At 41.2% G+C, this 18202-nt stretch overlaps 1 protein-coding gene across 2 annotated transcripts in view; it reads left to right on the plus strand.

Moving 5' to 3' along the window:
* The window catches only part of TNPO1 (transportin 1), a 77254-nt gene extending 66192 nt beyond the window's left edge, over positions 1-11062 (plus strand). For both annotated transcript variants that reach the window (XM_073679629.1, XM_073679638.1), the window contains exons 20-24: positions 651-726; positions 1576-1675; positions 2551-2625; positions 4543-4686; positions 5613-11062. In XM_073679629.1, the coding sequence (XP_073535730.1) occupies positions 651-726; positions 1576-1675; positions 2551-2625; positions 4543-4650 (359 nt within the window). In that variant the 3' untranslated portion in view covers positions 4651-4686; positions 5613-11062. The remainder of the gene's footprint in view (positions 1-650; positions 727-1575; positions 1676-2550; positions 2626-4542; positions 4687-5612) is intronic.
* The last annotated feature ends 7140 nt before the right edge of the window (positions 11063-18202 follow it).

An 18202-nucleotide genomic window follows, 5' to 3' on the forward strand; every position in this document is an offset into this window, starting at 1 on the left:
GGGTCACGTCTGAACATCTACCTGTAGGTCCAATGTTCATATGTCCACTGTGGATTCTCTTGCCAATTGTCATCAGATTTTCCATCACCCTAATGGCCGTGTGAACATACCCTTAGTGTTAATCGCCTGGTCTCCTGGATTCTACCTTGCTGTACATAAAAATAGTTTTCTTGTGCCGTATCGTGACCTCAGTACCTGTTTCTGGATTCCACCAAATTGCCCAATATTCTCTACCCTGATATTGATCATTAGTGATAAAACATTTAATTTTCTTAAAACATCCATATTTGGCTAAAAAAACAAATGCTTGTGTCCAAGAAATAAAAGCTGTCTAATAGAGAATGAAGGCCTTGGGTTTTAAGTGTTCTCTCGTTTTTCTTTCCTTTTTCTCCCAGCCCTCCTTTCTCCACCCCTCCACTCCTCTCCAGCCCTAAACCCCTTCTGACAGTTATGCCATATGTCACTCCCTCTGCGGAGGTGGTGCTCATAAACGACACTAGTGATATCTTATGTTTATTATCATACACAGATTCTGTTTTCTGTTTCTGAGTTATTTGTTGTTTTTTTCTTTATTTTTTCTCCTCCCCCCCTCATTTGCTCATGTCTTGGTTGGCGTTTGGTGGTGTATAACCGTGATTGCGTTGCCTTAGCAATAACAATTGGTCGTCTTGGTTACGTTTGTCCTCAAGAGGTGGCCCCCATGCTACAGCAGTTTATAAGACCCTGGTGTGTATTCTTCAATCTTTTTTTACATTCATTTCTTCATGTTTTCTTTACAGTTCACATTTTTAGACTTTATTTTGTCTTTTTTTTTTTCTTTTTTTTTTGTCAGTTATTACACAATCCTTAGTCATTGTCAGACATGTGACTAATCTTGTCCTATATTTTGTCACTTATTTTTAATTTTTATTTCTTCCAAGCATTGTCATATACAAGTCTTCTCATTTCTGTTGTGGCTAACGACTAATTGATGCATGGGAGCATGGGATAAGATTGTCACATGCTTGCTGTGTTTAAAGCTTGTTTCTAAAGTTTACCCATCGCCACTACAGATAGGAGGCGGCCATTTGTATATTTACCAGTGACTAAGCTGAGACACTGCCTCACTAAGCCACTAATTCCTAGATATCCATGGAAGTATCTACAACCTGTCGCCTCCACTGTGTGCGAGCAATAGGTAAACATAAAGGGCATCAATTATGGTTTTCAGACATGCTGCATGCACATATCAGACGCCAATGTGTTACGTCCTACACTAGACTGGTAACACTGGCACCAATGTCTACTGTATCAGCAAATTATCACACTGTATGAGTCTTAGCTTCCCAAAGGCTTTTTATATAGATATATATATATTTTTTTTTTAAGACTTGGTTGAAATAAGATTTCCAACTAGTTCTCCAGTAGAGTTAGATGTTATGTTGGCAGTGTAGATTCACCACTTAGCTGTACTTGATTCAGTTTGCTTATAGTGTAGCACTAAACAGAATAATTTTAGGCGATCACTCTACTACACAGTTAATTTCAGTGAGCTCGAGCCTCCATGGAGTAAATAAGGTGTGCTGTTATTTGTAGGTGTACTTCATTAAGAAATATTCGAGACAATGAGGAGAAAGATTCTGCTTTCCGTGGAATTTGTACGATGATCACTGTAAATCCTGGAGGTGTAGTTCAGGTAAGAATTTTACGGTCTCTTGTAGACTCATTACAGGGAAATTCTGGAGCCACTCACTTTTGCATTGGAGTTGAGTATTGTTGGTGAGATATGGTTCAGGCGCAAAGAGCTGGAGATCGGCTCGGCATCATCCAGTTCTTCCTTCCCACCCCCCCACCATTCAGCCATTTGAAACTGTGCTCCGGAACATGAAGTAGGGCCAGCTCTTACGGCAGCATACTCCTCAATAAAACAATGATTCAGCACTCGATTCCCCATGAAAAACATTCTATTTATTCAGAAGAACTTTCATATGATACAGCATTAAAAATAGCTCAAAAACATGTTTCATTCGACTAAACGCTCTTACTCAGGTGTGGTCTTAACTTTTCCTGGTCTGATGGTGATATCCGCACTGGAGATCTGTAACCTTTTATAACACTTTATATCCACTAGTCTAATAAACAAGAAACAATCTGCTGATCATACACTCATCTATGCAGATATGTGGGGTCATAATGTCATTGCCAATGAGCGACTCCCAGTGTGGAAGTGAGCGGGTGCTGGTCAAGCTTTATTGGTTAGTTATTTCCTTGAATATCAAGTGTTATGGAGTTTGCACTTAAGTGTTCAAAGTAGCTAACAGCAGTGAATTTTACCAAGTGGGCCATTCCTCTAAATAGTCACCATGTGTTATTGCTTTTCTTTGCTTTAGTGGAAAGATATTCTCTCCTGACAAAATTGTCTGGAGACTTTATTCCTAATTCATCTATGGTTACTCCTGAGTTAGGCAACCTACAAGGCCTCTCCGATTGCTTTCCTTTCCTGCATGAATAATGTATTACTGTAGCTTATCTGTAAGTGGTGGTCTCATTGAATACTTTTTTCATTTACAGGATTTTATTTTTTTCTGTGATGCTGTTGCATCTTGGATTAATCCAAAGGAAGACCTCCGGGACATGTTTTGTAAGGTAGTGATTTGTGGTTTTTTTTTTGTTTTTTTTACACAGCAAGTCTGATTTACTAATCTTCAATAAAAATTCTTTCTGCTATATATCTTGTCTATAGCCCTCCCACCACCCTAAACATCAGTGCTGACCAGTTAGTGAGAGACAAAAGGGCGGTTACAAAAGAGGATAAAGTGTCACCCTGAATGTTGTTTGGTCCAGGTGTGTGGCCAACAGAAGGGGCAGACACAGACATAAATGTTAATGACTACTTGTACCAAGGGCCTAAAAGCTAGAGATGCCACTAAAAAGCTGGATCTTTTATAAATTGAAATCCATAAATTCCTGACATTAACATTAGAGGTTCTTGACACACCCCTGCCCCACCTTCCCCTTTATCAGTGAAACTGCCTTCCTTTTGATTGGGTATGTCAAGGTGGGGTGGGGGAGGATTCCATATTGAGTATGTTATATTAGTGGCTGTAGTGCTAATATTTTTTTTTCTCTCCTTTCTATTGAGATATTAACTCGTAAATGTTAGGTTATAATTGAAGTCTTGGGGGGGGGGGTGGATTACCTGAGATTCTCAAAATTCCTTTACCCCCCCCCCCCCCTCCACACACACACACCCCCCTTCCTTTCTTCCCTCCGTCCTTCCTTTCCCTTCCTCCCTAGCCTTCTTTCTTAGCCTTCTTTCTTAGCCTTCTTTCTTAGCCTTCTTTCTTAGCCTTCTTTCTTAGCCTTCTTTCCTAGTATCACGTTAACCAATCATAATCAGACAGCAACATTCAGGGGGAGAACACATCCCTACAATAGCTTAGAGCAGGTTGGTTTGTTTGTTTGTTTTTGTTTGTTTTTAAAGTAACGAGTACACGCCCTATAGAATAATCTCTCTCGCTTAACATAAACTATAACCTAAACTTTACAAGCTAAGATCTCCGCAACAGAAAATATAAATTAAAAAATTCTACTTACAACTCTGAACTCCCTTTCCCATAAAGTGGTTCGTTTAACATGTTCAAAGCTTGCCTTTTAAAGGGATTAGTGATAAACCACTTAACAGCTAAAGTGGCCATTCTAAAATAATAAAAAACATAGACATCCCTAACAATGTCACATCACCCTCAAATGTAAATATTTTTTGTAATTTTATAATTGCCTACTTGGCACTACTGAACAACTCCTTTAAAGGGAATGTGTCACCCCCCCCTGGGCGATATCAGACCTCTACTATGGGCATGCAGGTGCTAGAAAAGTAAATCTATACTTACCTGTATGGCCCATAGCAGAGGTCTGATTGCAGAGAAATCTGGTTTTATGAAGTCTGTTTTCCACAGGCTTGGTGTTCGGGGGACGCCAAGCAAGACCCTCCTATCTGCTTACTGTTCCCCTCCGGCCCCATTTGGCTGTGTACTGCGCCACAGCCTTGTATTGCTCAAGTGACAGTGAGTCACTGAGATTTCCGCTCCCCTGGCAGTACGCAGCCGAATGGGGCTGGAGGGAAACAAAGCGCTTTGCGCATCTGCGGGAGGGAAGGCAGAGCAGGGAACGTCACAGGGCCCTGTGACGTGCAGGGACGGGGGGAATAATTGAGCACAGAGGCAGCGATTTAGGGGAATAGTAAGCAGATAGGAGGGGGACGCCAAGCCTCTGGAAAAACCTTTATAAAACCAGATTTCTCTGCAATCAGACCTCTGCTATAAGCTATACAGGTATGTATAGATTTACTTTTCTATAACCTGTATGCCCATAGTAGAGGTCTGATATCAGCCAGGGGGTGACACATTCCCTTTAAGGGCAAATTTGTTACTTTGCTACCTCCTCCCAACAGGAAAATTTAAATGACTGTTCAAGTTTAAGTAGTTGTGGCTGCAGAATTGCCTGTTAACATGTAGGTATCCAGTTGACTTCTATCAGCCTAATTGCTTACCTTCTTTGTAGATCCTTCATGGATTTAAAAACCAAGTAGGGGAAGAAAATTGGAGACGTTTTTCGGACCAGTTTCCGCCTCCTCTTAAAGAACGTCTTGCAGCTTACTATGGAGTTTAATCTAGATGTGCTCTAGCTGCAGTCTCAACATTAGGGGTAAGTAGCCGAGAAAACTGGTTCTCGGCTTGCACTGGTTTATTCCTGGCTGTAAGTGGTGTACTTCAGCTTCACACTACTTTCATTCATTCTGTCATTTCTTAGGTTGCCTATGTTTTTCACAAATTATGTGCTTAAACAAGAAGAAAATCTGCAAACGAATGTTTGTGGAACAATAGTTCCCGATTATTCACCTGTATAAGGATTGCGATCAGCTGACGAGCGAGCAACGTGCTCATTTGACTGTGCTGATGTTTTTTTTTTTATTGGCAACACGTTAGTTGGTGCTGCCAATAACCTGCTGTATGAGGACCGAACAAACTTATCGGTGATGGTTCGGTCCTCCTCCTTTGCTAGTCGGCCTGTGTAAACTGGCCAGAGAATGAGTGGCAAGGGATATGTAATAGATATGAGTTTAAAAGGGATATCGGGGACTTTTATGAAAAACTAAAAATGTGCCTAAGCACTAACAGGCAGGTAGCTGCTACTTACTTGCCTGTTCTGCTCGGCGCTGTCTATGAACGCTAGTGCCGGTGATCCAGCCACCTCTGCTGATGTCACAGCGGCAGATTCTTCTCCGCTCTGTTGGCAGGGCGGGACTTCCGATGTCATTCTGATTGGCAGCCAGATTCCCAGCCCAACTGAGGGAGCGGACTGTCAACCAGAAAAGAAGCCGCCGCTCTGTCGACGTGATGTCAGCAGAGGCAGCTGAATTCCCTGCGAGGGTAAGACCAGCGACGTGCACAACAGGCAGGTAAGTAGCATCTACCTGCCTGTTGGTGCTTAGCCACATTTTTTGTTTTTCATAAAGTCCCGGCTATACCTGTTAAGATGTACTGATAGGCTGAATTTAGCACGTCAAAATGCGCCATAAGAATTTGCTGATAAACTATGAAGTTAACCTGATGTTTCTTTATCTCCCATAGGTCCTTCAGTCTGGGAGACAGCGGGGGAGCCTCTGCACCCAGGGAAAAGCTACCCTATTGTAGGGGGGAAGGGCAAACCAGTAGGGAACACAGTTCAATCCCAAAGCCTACTGGGAGGGGCGGGAGGGAGGTGTTGCCGTCACTGTATTAAGTCGATGTCGGGAAACGTTTAAACGTCTGGAGCCTATGTGGGTGGAAACATGTCTCCTTAACAAATCTGCACTGGATGTGAAGAAGCAAATTCTAATCGCCAAACAGCACATTCTGGTATACGGGGAATGGTACTCCGAACGAGTACCTTAAAATTGGACTCTAGAGGGGGTGGAGGAAGAGGAAAATAATTTTTGCACACTTCAGAGGAAATCTTCAGAATGGGGTTATAGCAGTAAATTGCGTATATTTTAAAGCAAAGGGTTGCCTAACTATCCCACTAATTGGGAGTTCTGTGTTTGCATGTTAATGAAGACATAACTAGATGAAGTTGGCGAAGTTAAACACAGCTTGCTACGTGTGTTAAGTGCAGGTAATAGCAATCGCACTTCAGATGCCTGTGACATCATAAATTTAAGATCTGCATAAAATCGACATCCACCAAATGCCAAATTTAGTTTTTCGGGTTTTTTTTGAGGATTATTTTTTTTTTTTTCTTTCAGGAGGTGGGGAGTAACTAGTAAAAAGAAACTCCTTATTTTTAGTTTACTATAAATCTTTAATAGAAGTATATATTTTTTTAAGAGTCACTCCTTTGCTGAATGTTAATTTGCAAGGTTTTTTGGCAGCAAAAAAAAAAACAAACAAAAATAAAACCAAGGCATTCTGTACCGATTTTTGAGATCGCAAAGTGCTTTGCACCTTAGTGTGCAGTGTCATAAGGAATTTCCTTGTTTAGGAGTCTGCAGTCCAGGATTTGTTAGTGGGTAAAATAATAAAATTTAGTGAGTTAAGTAGCATGCTTGTATCACACATTAAGATAGGCCAACACCTACCATATGCGCCAGGACTTTTTTTTTTTGTTTGTTTACAGATGAAATATGCATTGTCTGGTTTTTTTTTTTTTTTTTTTTTTAATAGGTTTCTTAGGTATAATTTAAGGATATCTACATTAAGTGCTGCAGAGTACGGTTAGACCTTAGCCCTTAACCTGTCAATTGGGCCTGCCACACTGTAATGCAAGCCTGTCTGATGGAAAGAGGTCTAAAAAAATCAAATAAAAATAGTGATATCTCCAGCATCTGACAATTTTGAGAAACAAAGATGTATTGTATCACAATGTGGAAACTGATCTACATGTGGAAAACCTTGTTGCCTCCGTGCTGTCAGTGTGGTGTGCTTTTTGCATGGATAAGTACTAGTGATTACTACAAGTTCTGTGGAGTAAGAGCAGTCTAAGAGGGATGCATATGTGTTGGTGGCGCATTTTTGAATACTAGACATCGAGGTAATTGGTATATTCCACTAGTGATTTTCACTTCAATGTATTACTCCCCTTTTTTTCTTTTTTTAAGCATGATCATATATCATTGAGTTCATAGAAGCAAGGTATCTGCTCTCTATTGGCGCATGTTGGTGGCCCTTTGTACCCTAAGCAGATACATTGGGGTGCAAATTAAATAGCATCAGAATGAAAGATTTGTTCTGTTTCCCCCTTTATTTTCTCCCCCATTTCATTTTGTTCTGCTTTTTTTGTTGCTTTTCTTCACTTGTATTCCTGTGAATAAACCCTTATTAATTTAACCTTTTATTTTTCTTTCCATGTGTATTTTCTTATGTACTGTGAATGTGAAATTTAACTGGCACTCTTAATGAAGGTGTCCATGTAAAAGTGCAAGTCTTTATTAATTCAGATTGCCTCAGTGGTATCCCATGATGATAAAGAAATCTCCTTTTTAAAGACATTTTTTTTTATTTTTTTTTTTTAACTCTGCGGGTCAGAGTTAAGCCTACACGCTCCATTTTCTTAGAGCAGATTCTAAACGCTTGCAAGCAATGTTAAGCCATAACCATTTTTACTATATTTGTTTTAATTCGTTTTGCGAATGAAACATTTGTAATCAATTTTGTAAAACAAAAAAAAAAAATTTCCCTAATTTGCATGGTTTTATTTGTTGAATAGTTTAGAACTATTGCACTAAATTGTACATGGTAACAGGAGATAAAAGGACTTAAAATACTAAAAGCACTGTAATCTAACAATCCATGGAAGTATATAATGCTGCTACATAAGTTTAGACAAACCCCATCTTTTTTTTTGTTTGTTTTTTTTCCTCTTCAAGTCTTCTTTTTAAGTAATATGACACAAAATGATTAGTGGAAAAAGTCACAAATGTGTTTGTTTTTTGGGGGCTTTTTTTTTTTTTTTTCTTCATTTAATTTGTACTTTTATTTCTACAGTACTTTTAGAATATCCAAAACGGTAAAAAGTCTCATCTCCAATTATTTTATAGTTGGCCCATAATCTAAGTGGCTCTGACTTCTTTTATTCTTCACTTGATTTAAAGTCCAACTATATTGCATGGCCCCCCTTTTTTTGTTTTTTTTTTGCATTTAATGAGGTTGTCCACTTCTTTTACATTGATGGCTTATCCTAAGGATAGGGCATCAATATCTGATCGGCTGGGGTCTGACAACCGGCACCCCCGCCAATTAGCTGTGATCGGTGGCGGCCGCCGGCCGGAAGTACTTGCTTGCGGAGCTGGCTGTGTACTTGAAGTGGCAAGGGCTTCTAACTGCACATCCGCCTCCTATTCAACTCAATAAAAGTCGGATGTGTAGTACCCTGCCTCGGCCACTGCAAGAAGATAACGATAACAGCTGTTTGGTGGGGGTGCACGGTGTCGGTTTCTAGGCCGATCAATGTAAAAGTAATGGACAACTTCTTTAAGATGCTTTTTTAAATCTTAAAAACCTTATAAAGAATGCTTTGTAATAAAGTAAACTTAATTTCTACAAAAAAGCTCCCAGGTGAACAAGCAAATGGTGAACTCCCTGTTTGACTACATGGTCTCCAGGAAATCTGAGAATGAGAGAAATAATAATAAAACCATTCAAATACAAACGTTTATTTTTTAGGGGAAAGACGGGTCATGTCAAAGATAATTTTTTTTTTGACTATTTCAAATTTCTTTTACAAAAAGCCATTTTTTTTTACACTGTAATATCAATCTATCCGCTTTAATGGTCACAGGAGACAGGGTTGCCTTTTTTTTTTTTTGTTAATCATCAATAGTTCCTTGATTCTTGCATCATGGGATATATAAAACGTCTTACTATTGTGGTCTCGTCTTGACAGTTTTTGAATGTCAATGGAATGTTTATAGAATTGTGGGTCTTTGTCTTGTTACATTCCAGTGTTTCTGCCTCTTGGCATGCTAAAAGCACGGCTTACAATGTCTGTCTCTCACACTGAATAAAGTGCTGTTAGAGTGCTAAACTACAGAAATAGCCGCTGCTATGTGATGTAGATTCTCTACTTGAATATTTTTATGTTGTAGGAACCTCAGGAGGTCTGTGTTTACTGTTTTTATATCTACCTTTTTTTCTTGTTTGAGCTTCCCTATGTAGAAGGACTCTAACCATGATCAAAAAAACTGCCCATCAACCTAAGTTGGTAACAGAAAGCAAACTTTATCCAGATAAATGATCTGGTCACTCACTCTATAAACAGCTTGGGTTCACTTAGGAGTTAGTCGGAGAAGAACATCAACAGGTTTCATAAACTCTCCGTGACGGGGTTGGTTTTTTTTCTCCTCTTTATTTTTGTTAAAGTGACACAATTTTGTTCCAGGAGTACAGCGCTTTTAGTATAGTAGTACAGTTGCCATAAGTGGCTGGCCAACACAATTTTCCACTTGCGAACTTTTTAACATAGTTGTTGGGATCTGACTTGTAAACGCTTGGTGCTACAGGGCATTGGTTTTGTTTTTTGGTGAATAATCCTAACAAGTATACACAACTGTATGACACTATGCTACATATAGAGAGAACTGTGAGAAGGCATGGTAAGTCTATATTCAAAGTGAGAGTTAATACCTGTCAATTCCAAGAAATCTCATAGTCTTACTTTTTTCTTTTCAGTTTTCAATTCCTATATGCTCTTCAAACTTCATTTTTTTTTTCACCCAGAGACCTTTCATAAAAAAATGTTTAGAGGGATAGCTGTAAATGGAAAGAGGTCGCATGAAAAGCGTGTGTTCATTTGCGTTGTGTTCTTCACAACGTTCACCATGTTCTTTCAATGCTTTTATTGTTGCAGTCGTGGAAAGTATTTCATTTTCCGTCACTTCCAAACGTCTTGTGACAAAATGCCCGTACATGGTGCGAGTTTGACTAACTACATGTGCTTTGTTGATTGCCCATTCTTTAAAGATCTGTGTGTATTGTGGGTGTCCAGGCTTGTTTGTCACATTTCTGGTGGGGAATCTTTAAGTGTCAGAATGAAAGTGGTAAGACAACGCCTTTTGTGCTTTCTCAAGAACACTATTGAAACTCCTCTTCTTATACTTTTTACAATCGTCCCCGGTGGTGTGGTCAAGGGGCCGGACTACCATTTTTAAGAGTTGCCATTTAATCTTTATGTATTTTACTCTTTAATCTGAGAGCGGGTGGTTCTGAACATTGTCCAGGTGCCGTTTTAATGAATGTGACTGATCTCCAAATCAAAAGAATGTTTTATTGTCCTTTAAAGAAACCTAGTCTTTCTCAGGAGCCCAAGGGCAAATTAGAGGACCACTCTCCGAAGGGGCTACTTTTTAAAGCACTATGTTTGGAATAGATAGCCATCAATAATCGAATCGTAACACTGTGATTAAAAACAGTTCAAACAGCCATGTGATAAAACAATCATAGTTATATTTTTCTAAAGCAATATGCACATACATAAAAGGGAAAGGCACTTCTCATTAGCACTTCCGCAATCCTTTTGATATGGGCACATAACATGGTTGCATCTTTCTGCTGGCAACTTAGGTTGAGTGCATTACTGAATAAAAGCTTTATATCTGATTGTTTCCCTACCCTGAAAGATAACTTTTACACTTATATGCTCATCCAATTTAACAGTCTAATACAGGATTGTGTAACCTGTGGCTCTTCAGCATTGGGCTCGACTAGTTCAGCCGCTGAACAGTCCAGTGTTGCCAGGGCATACTTAAGAGATGAAGTTTAGTTTTTGAAGAGCCACACGTTTCTTACCTCCAGTCTAATAAATTAAGCGATATTTCTCAAGTTTGCCTCTGCTTATTGAACTACACTTTAAATAGAAGAAAACTTATGGTTTTAGTTTTTGATAAGCTGCTGAATTTTAAACGTTTTTGGGGCCACCAAATATTTTGGATCATGCAGAGAATATATATATTGTACTGTAGTAATTTTGTATTTACATTTGTATGATGTGATAATAGATGTGAATGTTAATCACTGCTTGGCTGTGTTAATAAAGTTGTTTAAGTACATTGTGTTGTTTTCTTATTGCTAATAAGATGTTGGGATACTCTGAAGTACTTGTGATGTATCAGCTAGTGTCTCACTTATAGAAGAGTATGACCTTGAGGACGGACAGAACTCTTCTAGAAGCATCGACTAAACTGGAAGAGCTTGAGATTGGCCTCTACTTGTTACTCTGAAGTGGAGTTCTGGATCAGTATTACTGCAGTCAATGGGTGGTGGGTTAGTAGATGAACAATTAACCACCTCAGCCCATATACTAGTTGTTAAAAAATAAATAAATTGTAAAACAGACTTTAGGAGGTTTCTTTGTTTGTTTCTAACTGGTTAGTGGCTTTGACTAAATTGCAATTTTTTTATACTTTTGTGCAGTTAGTCTAAAAAAACTTTGCTTTTGTTACTAGGCCAGTAAAATAGGTGAATTTGCGTATTTTTAGTGAGTGTGGAAAGAAAAGAAGAAAAAACACGAATCAGAATTGAAAAGTACAGCTGGGAGATAAATGACATCTTCAAAATGGTGGCATTCTTGGTGGTTTTAATTAGTGATAAGCGAGCATGCTTGTTACTTGAGATTTACGAGCATGCTCAGGTGTTTTTCGAGTATCTTCACCGTAGCTCGGGTGTTTTCGTCACTCAGTGCTCATGATTTGCGACTGACCGCTTTAATACATGTGAGGAATGCCTGTTTCTTAGGCATTTCTCACATGTATTAAAGCTGTCAAACAGTCGCAAATCATAAGCACTGTGTGACGAAAACATCAAGCACCGCTGAAGATACTCGGCCGAAAGGGTTAACAGAACATGCTCGCTCATCACTAGTTTTAATGAGTTTCCTTGGGTTCTTTGCTGTTTTGACAGCCGGGACACATATAGACTAACAAACATTGCTGGCAGCAGTGGTCCAAGCATTCTGTAGGAGCAAGAACATCAAGTTGGATCCACTGGAGGACCTCCAGAAGGTGTAATGCCACAATCGTGCATAAAAGGGTTTTGAAATAAAATTTGTCACATCTCTAGGTATAGAATCAGCCACTTTAATGTACCTTCAAAACTTTTTTTGCAGGGCTGTCTGAGCCAGATGTCAAAACAGATTTCTTCATTGGACAATAAATAAAGGTGCTGAAGTGTGAGCGTTTCGTAAAAATTCAACAGCTTTGTCACTTTAGTTTGGGGCCTAATACGAAATTAGAAGGTGGAAAATTGTGACCCTTGTTGACTCTAGTGAGGATCTACAGCACTAAGGGCTACAGGCTGGTTCACATAAACCACAAAGATACGGACTATCTTGATAACGCCCATTTTCTTGCTTTTTTCCACGAGTTACGGCAACCACTTCAACCAGACTTTGCAGACTTTAAAAATATCATTGCCTTGTCCCAAAAGCAAAGTTTTTGTGGATTAAGAACACAAAATTTGTGAGGCATAAACTATAGAGAAATTGGAAAAGAGACAATACTCTTCTTATTACACTTTGTAAACTGTTTTGTTCCTCTCTAATTCTAGATTTTCGTGTGCCAGTTGTGTTTAACAAGTTTTATATCTGAGCTTGAACGCAACTTACCAAGTTGTTCATTGGCTCAACAGCTGTAGCAAAAAATACTGCACGTGAACGATCTCAAATATGGCTTAATCTCCCACTATGGTTAGCAGGTTCTAATCTCTCAAGATTTGAATATTCTACAGCATCGAAAGATTCTTTAAAACAGAACTTTTAATAGTAAGATAAAATTCACAACTTACCCTGGATAAATCAGGAACAGCCCTAACCCCATAATTGGGCTGGCTCAACCCTATATACAGTGCCGGCAAAAAAAATCTTTACAAATTCAATGAACCACAAAATCTTAACATTCAAGTGTTTTATTGCGGATATTTCGTTACAATTAGTATTTTAATTAATTAGTATTGATATTTACATTTTACTAAGCCAGTTTTGCTATTATATAGTTTTTGATTATCTCCTTAATTGTGTGCACTTTTAAGAAGTGAAATCATGATGCGGATTTTACACGTAAAGTTTTTTTTTACCGCGCAAATGTAAAGATTTTTTTTGCCGGCACTGTAGGATTCAGTAGGACCCGAAAACAGATACAAAACTGTACAAGTCAAACAGGGAAATGTCATTGACCCACATTGGGGCTACCTCAATACTATATTGCAACTACTAGGACAAAACATAGATTTAAAGTGTCGATCACCCATTTGAGCTTAAAGGAACATCATGCCCAAAGGGGCGTCCCTTTAAGCTCTAATGGGTGAGATCAACACTTTTTTTTTTTTTGCCCTTGTTTATGCACTATAACACAATAGCAACTAGTAGGACAAAACATGGTTATATAGTATTGAGGTAGCCCCATTGTGGGCCAATGTCCTTTCCCTGTTTGACCAGGGTGATTTGTATAGTTTTGTATCTGTTTTTGGGTCCTACTGATTCCCATAGGGTTGAGCCAGCCTGATTTTAAAAGTTATGTTTTAAAGAATCTTTCAATGCTATAGAATATAGGTTGTGTATTACATTTCACTAAAGTGTATGAGATCGGTTTTGGTAACAGTTTACCAGGTAATTTTTTATTTAAATATTTTATGATTTACGTTGAATGGTACAATGTCAATTAGAACAAGATTAAGGGGTCATCCAGCCCTGGGGCTTTTTTTTTTTTCTGAAGCCGTTTTAAAAGCTTTTGATTTGACAGTACGCCGTTGGAGCGGATACAAATACTTGACATGTGCTCCCCCACCTGACAGTCATTTTTCAAAACCTGAAATGGGGGGGGGTCTCAAAACCCTGAATATATGAACAGTAAAATGGTTTAACACTAGAAATGAATAGGAAGCCTTTCAAGATATTTTTTCAGTCTTTTGTTTTGGAGCATACCGCCTCCAAACACAAAACTGTCTTATTTGTCATATACTACAATGTGTACTATAGATACTGTTAGGGTTCTGCTCCACTTACCGGTTCAAACAGTTGTTACATTACCGCAATTTTTTTTTTTTTTTTTGCATTCGTGCAGTTTCGTGCCGATTAGATTCTGATTCGCTACTCTCAATATTCTGTTGAGAGAAGCTGCTGAGAATGCAGCTGGCACACAACCCTAAGCATGCAAAGCAAATATTTGTGGTCACATAACCGTCTGAACTGACAATCGGAGCTGAATCCTAGCAATGTGTATGCTGTACTGTTATGATTCTGTAATGCTTAGTAGGAATATTCCCATAGCTGGACAACCCCTTTTAAAAACGTGTGTGATGCATTGAACAAGTAGAGTTTAGAGGTCTGCATGTTACAGGGAGTCTTGCCAGCACAGAATGACTGTCCACAAAGTGACTGTTCAAACCTAGTACATGCGCTTGGTGCATCATGGCGGGGCCAATCATTTATATACTCATTCCCACTTGCTTGTTTTCCCTCCATCTCCACCCTTCTCTGGACCTATGAAGCCAGAGCTGTCAAAGAGGAGGAGGGTGGAGATAGTGGGAAGGTATTTTTAAATGATTGGCCCCGCCATGAAACACTGAGCGGTGGGACTTAGTCTGTGCTGACAGTCCCTTTTTAAGGACTAAGCTGTATGTGTTGGTCTGACTGCAGGTCTGACCTGAACTCCACAGTCTCACATATGCCTATGAAGCTTTTGAGTTCTGGTGAGAACAGCACCCAGTCCATACATCATGGTCCATACTTAGACTGATAAACATGGATGTATGAACAGGCTCAAAGCAAGTATGTAGAGAGAGGTACATTGAATGATCTGTCATAATGTACTCTATTAAGAAACAGTGAGTGGCACATGAAATTGTATAGGAGCCTAGGGTTTGGAATGGTTATAGATTAATTATCCTGTATCCACATGTTTTTACTGGACCAAGCATTATTCACCATAGGGGTTATGTTATAACTTATTCTAATTGGTTGTATGCGACCAATTAGACTTAGTGCATCATCGATAAGCCAGCACTATTAATTCTGGGAAGGTTGGATGGTGAATGGTGGTGGACAGCCATTTTCAGGTCTCTCCAGAGATGCTCAATTGGGTTTAGGTCATGGCTCTGGCTTGGCCAGTCAAGAATGGTCACAGAGTTGTTCTGAAGCCACTCCTTTGTTATTTTATCTGTGTGCTTAGGGTCATTGTCTTGTTGAAAAGTGAACCTTCGGGCAAGGCTGAGGTCCAGAGCACTCTGGAAGAGGTTTTCATCCAGGATATCTCTGTACTTGACTGCATTCATGTTTCCTTCAATTGCAACCAGTCATCCTGTCCCTGCAGCTGAAAGAATTTTCTCATAGTCTGGGAGTCCTTCATGTGTTTTTGAGCAAACTGTATGCGTGTTTTCATATGTCTTGCACTGAGGAGAGGTTTCTGTTGGGCCATTCTACCATAAAGGCCTGACTGGTGGAGGGCTGCAGTGATAGTTGACTGTGTGAAACTTTCTCCCATCTCACCACTGTATTGCTGGAGCTCAGCCACAGTGATCTTGGGGTTCTTCTTTACCGGTCTCACCAAGGCTCTTCTCCCACGATTGCTCAGTTCAGCTGGATGGCCCAAACTAATTCCATTTAAGGATTATGGAGGCCACTGTGCTCTTAGGAACCTTTAGTATTGCAGAAATTCTTTTGTAACCTTGGCCAGATCTGTGCCTTGCCACAATTCTGTCTCTGAGCTCCTTGGGCAGTTCCTTTGAGCTCATGATTCTCATTGGGTCTGACGTGCACTGTGAGTTGAGGTCTTATATAGACAGGTGTGTGCCTTTCCAAATCAAGTCCTATCAGTTTAATTAAACACAGCTGGATGCCAATAAAGAAGTAGAACCATCTCAAGGAGGATCACAAGGAATTGGACAGCATGTGACTTAAATATGAGTGTCTGAGCAAAGGGTCTGAATACTTATGACCATGTGATATTTCAGATTTTCTTTTTTAATAAATTTGCAAAAATTTCTACATTTGTTTTTTTCAGTCAAGATGGGGTGCAGAGTGTACTTTAATGAGAGAAAAAAATTAACTTTTTAGAATTTACCAAATGGCTGCAATGAAACAAAGAGTGAAAAATTTAAAGGGGTCTGAATACTTTCTGTAGCCACTGTATATTATTTGAGAGGGGTGGTAATAAAAGTATATATGGAGCAAGCTCCTGCTAGCAGTGTTTGCTAGAAACTTTTGCATTGTCCTGGATGTTCTACCAGGAGCCTGGTCAAGGTTGTCTATTTTAGAGACTCCTGGACAATCGATGTGCAAGAAATGTTGTAAGACCCTGTGTTTTTTGTTCAGCAAAAATACACCGCTTCAAAAACTGTGTGGGAATGTATTTTTAAAGGGAACTCGTCATGTTGGATAACGCTATTCACCTGCGGATGTTACGCTCGTGCCCGGACTGAGCGTGATTAGTGATCCCACTGTACCATGAACCGAGGAGTGCCTGGAGCTACGTAACTAAGTATCAACCCGATCCGACCAAGGTCGCACGGCGGCTCAGTCGACTCCGTGAACCAAGGAGGAACCGAGCAGAGGGACCAGGTGCTACTCCAGGTCAGACCCCGGTCACAGCTGTTGACCCACACTGGGGAATGCAGGAACAGGCAGCTTAGACTGGCATACAGGCAGGTGGGTATTGGCAGGCACGGCTGGTATGCGGACTGGTGGGCACTGGCAAGCACGGCTGCTGTGCGGACAGGTGGGCACGGCTGGTGTGCGGACAGGTGGGCACTGGCAAGCACGGCTGGTGTGCGGACAGGTGGGCACTGGCAAGCACGGCTGGTGTGCGGACAGGTGGGCACTGGCAAGCACGGCTGGTGTGCGGACAGGTGGGCACTGGCAAGCACGGCTGGTGTGCGGACAGGGAGATACTGGCAAGCACGGCTGGTGTGCGGACGGGTGGGCACTGGCAAGCATGGCTGGTGTGCGGACAGGTGGGCACTGGCAAGCATGGCTGGTGTGCGGACAGGTGGGCACTGGCAAGCACGGCTGGTGTGCGGACAGGTGGGCACTGGCAAGTACGGCTGGTGTGCGGACAGGGAGATGCTGGCAAGCACGGCTGGAGTGAAGACAGGGAGGTACTAGCAGGTTGGAGCGCAGGCTGGATAGGGTCCAGTACGGACTGGGAGACAGGAACAGAGCCGCAGATGCGGTAGACAAGCAGAGTAAAGCGAAACCGCAAGAGCGGAGGACAAGGCAGAGCAGAGAGGAACCGCCAGTGCGGTGAGCAAGCAGAGCGGAGCGAAAACCGCAGGTGCGGTGGGCAAGGCAGAGCAGAGTGGAACCGCTGGAGCGGTGGACAAGGCAGAGCAGAGAGGAACCGCCGGAGCGTTGGTCAAGGCAGAGCAGAGAGGAACCGCAGGTGCGGTGGACAAGGCAGAGCAGAGCGAAACCGCAGGTGCGGTGGACAAGGCAGAGCAGAGCGAAACCGCAGGTGCAGTGGACAAGGCAGAGCAGAGAGAAGCTGCCGGAGCGGTGGGCAAGGCAGAGCAGAAGGAAACCGCTGGCGCGGTGAGCAAGCCGAGCCGAGCAGGGCTGAAGGTGCAGGCAGAGAGGACAGGACTCTGTTCACATGGAACAGACTGGAAAATACAGGAAGATGGCTAGAACACAGGAGGACGATACAGAGGAAGGGAAAAAGGACCTGCAGAACCAGATACACACAAGGTACTTACAATGAAGTAGCGAGTGGACACAAAACTCACAAACAGAAGTACAGAGACAACGAGTTGGAGTTAGGTGCAGGTTCAGACACTGCAGGAAAAGGGAAGGTACGGACATAGAGACAAACAGGTAACAGGCTAGGAGACAGTTCAGACAGGAACTGATACTGCAACGAGATACAAGAACGAGCCTGGGTATACAGCCACCAGGGTGGCGGATACAGACAAGATACAGGACAGGACCTGGCAATTCAGTTGCAAAGACTAACTGAGTGACGGTGTTGCTCAGGCACCTCCTTCTAGGTGGAGGGGGTTTAAATATCCAGTGACTCACGCTAGAAGTCACAGGTAACAGGTCTGGGTATGCAGCCCCCAGAGTGGCGGATACAGACAAGATACAGGACAGGACCTGGCAATTCAGTTGCAAAGACTAACTGAGTGAAGGTGTTGCTCAGGCACCTCCTTCTGGGTGGAGGGGGTTTAAATATCCAGTGACTCACAGAAATAGGCTGGGGACG

This window comes from Phyllobates terribilis, unplaced genomic scaffold (assembly GCF_046119375.1).
Source record: "Phyllobates terribilis strain yellow unplaced genomic scaffold, ASM4611937v1 Scaffold_1__5_contigs__length_1240528914, whole genome shotgun sequence".
Classification (NCBI taxonomy): Eukaryota; Metazoa; Chordata; class Amphibia; order Anura; family Dendrobatidae; genus Phyllobates; species Phyllobates terribilis.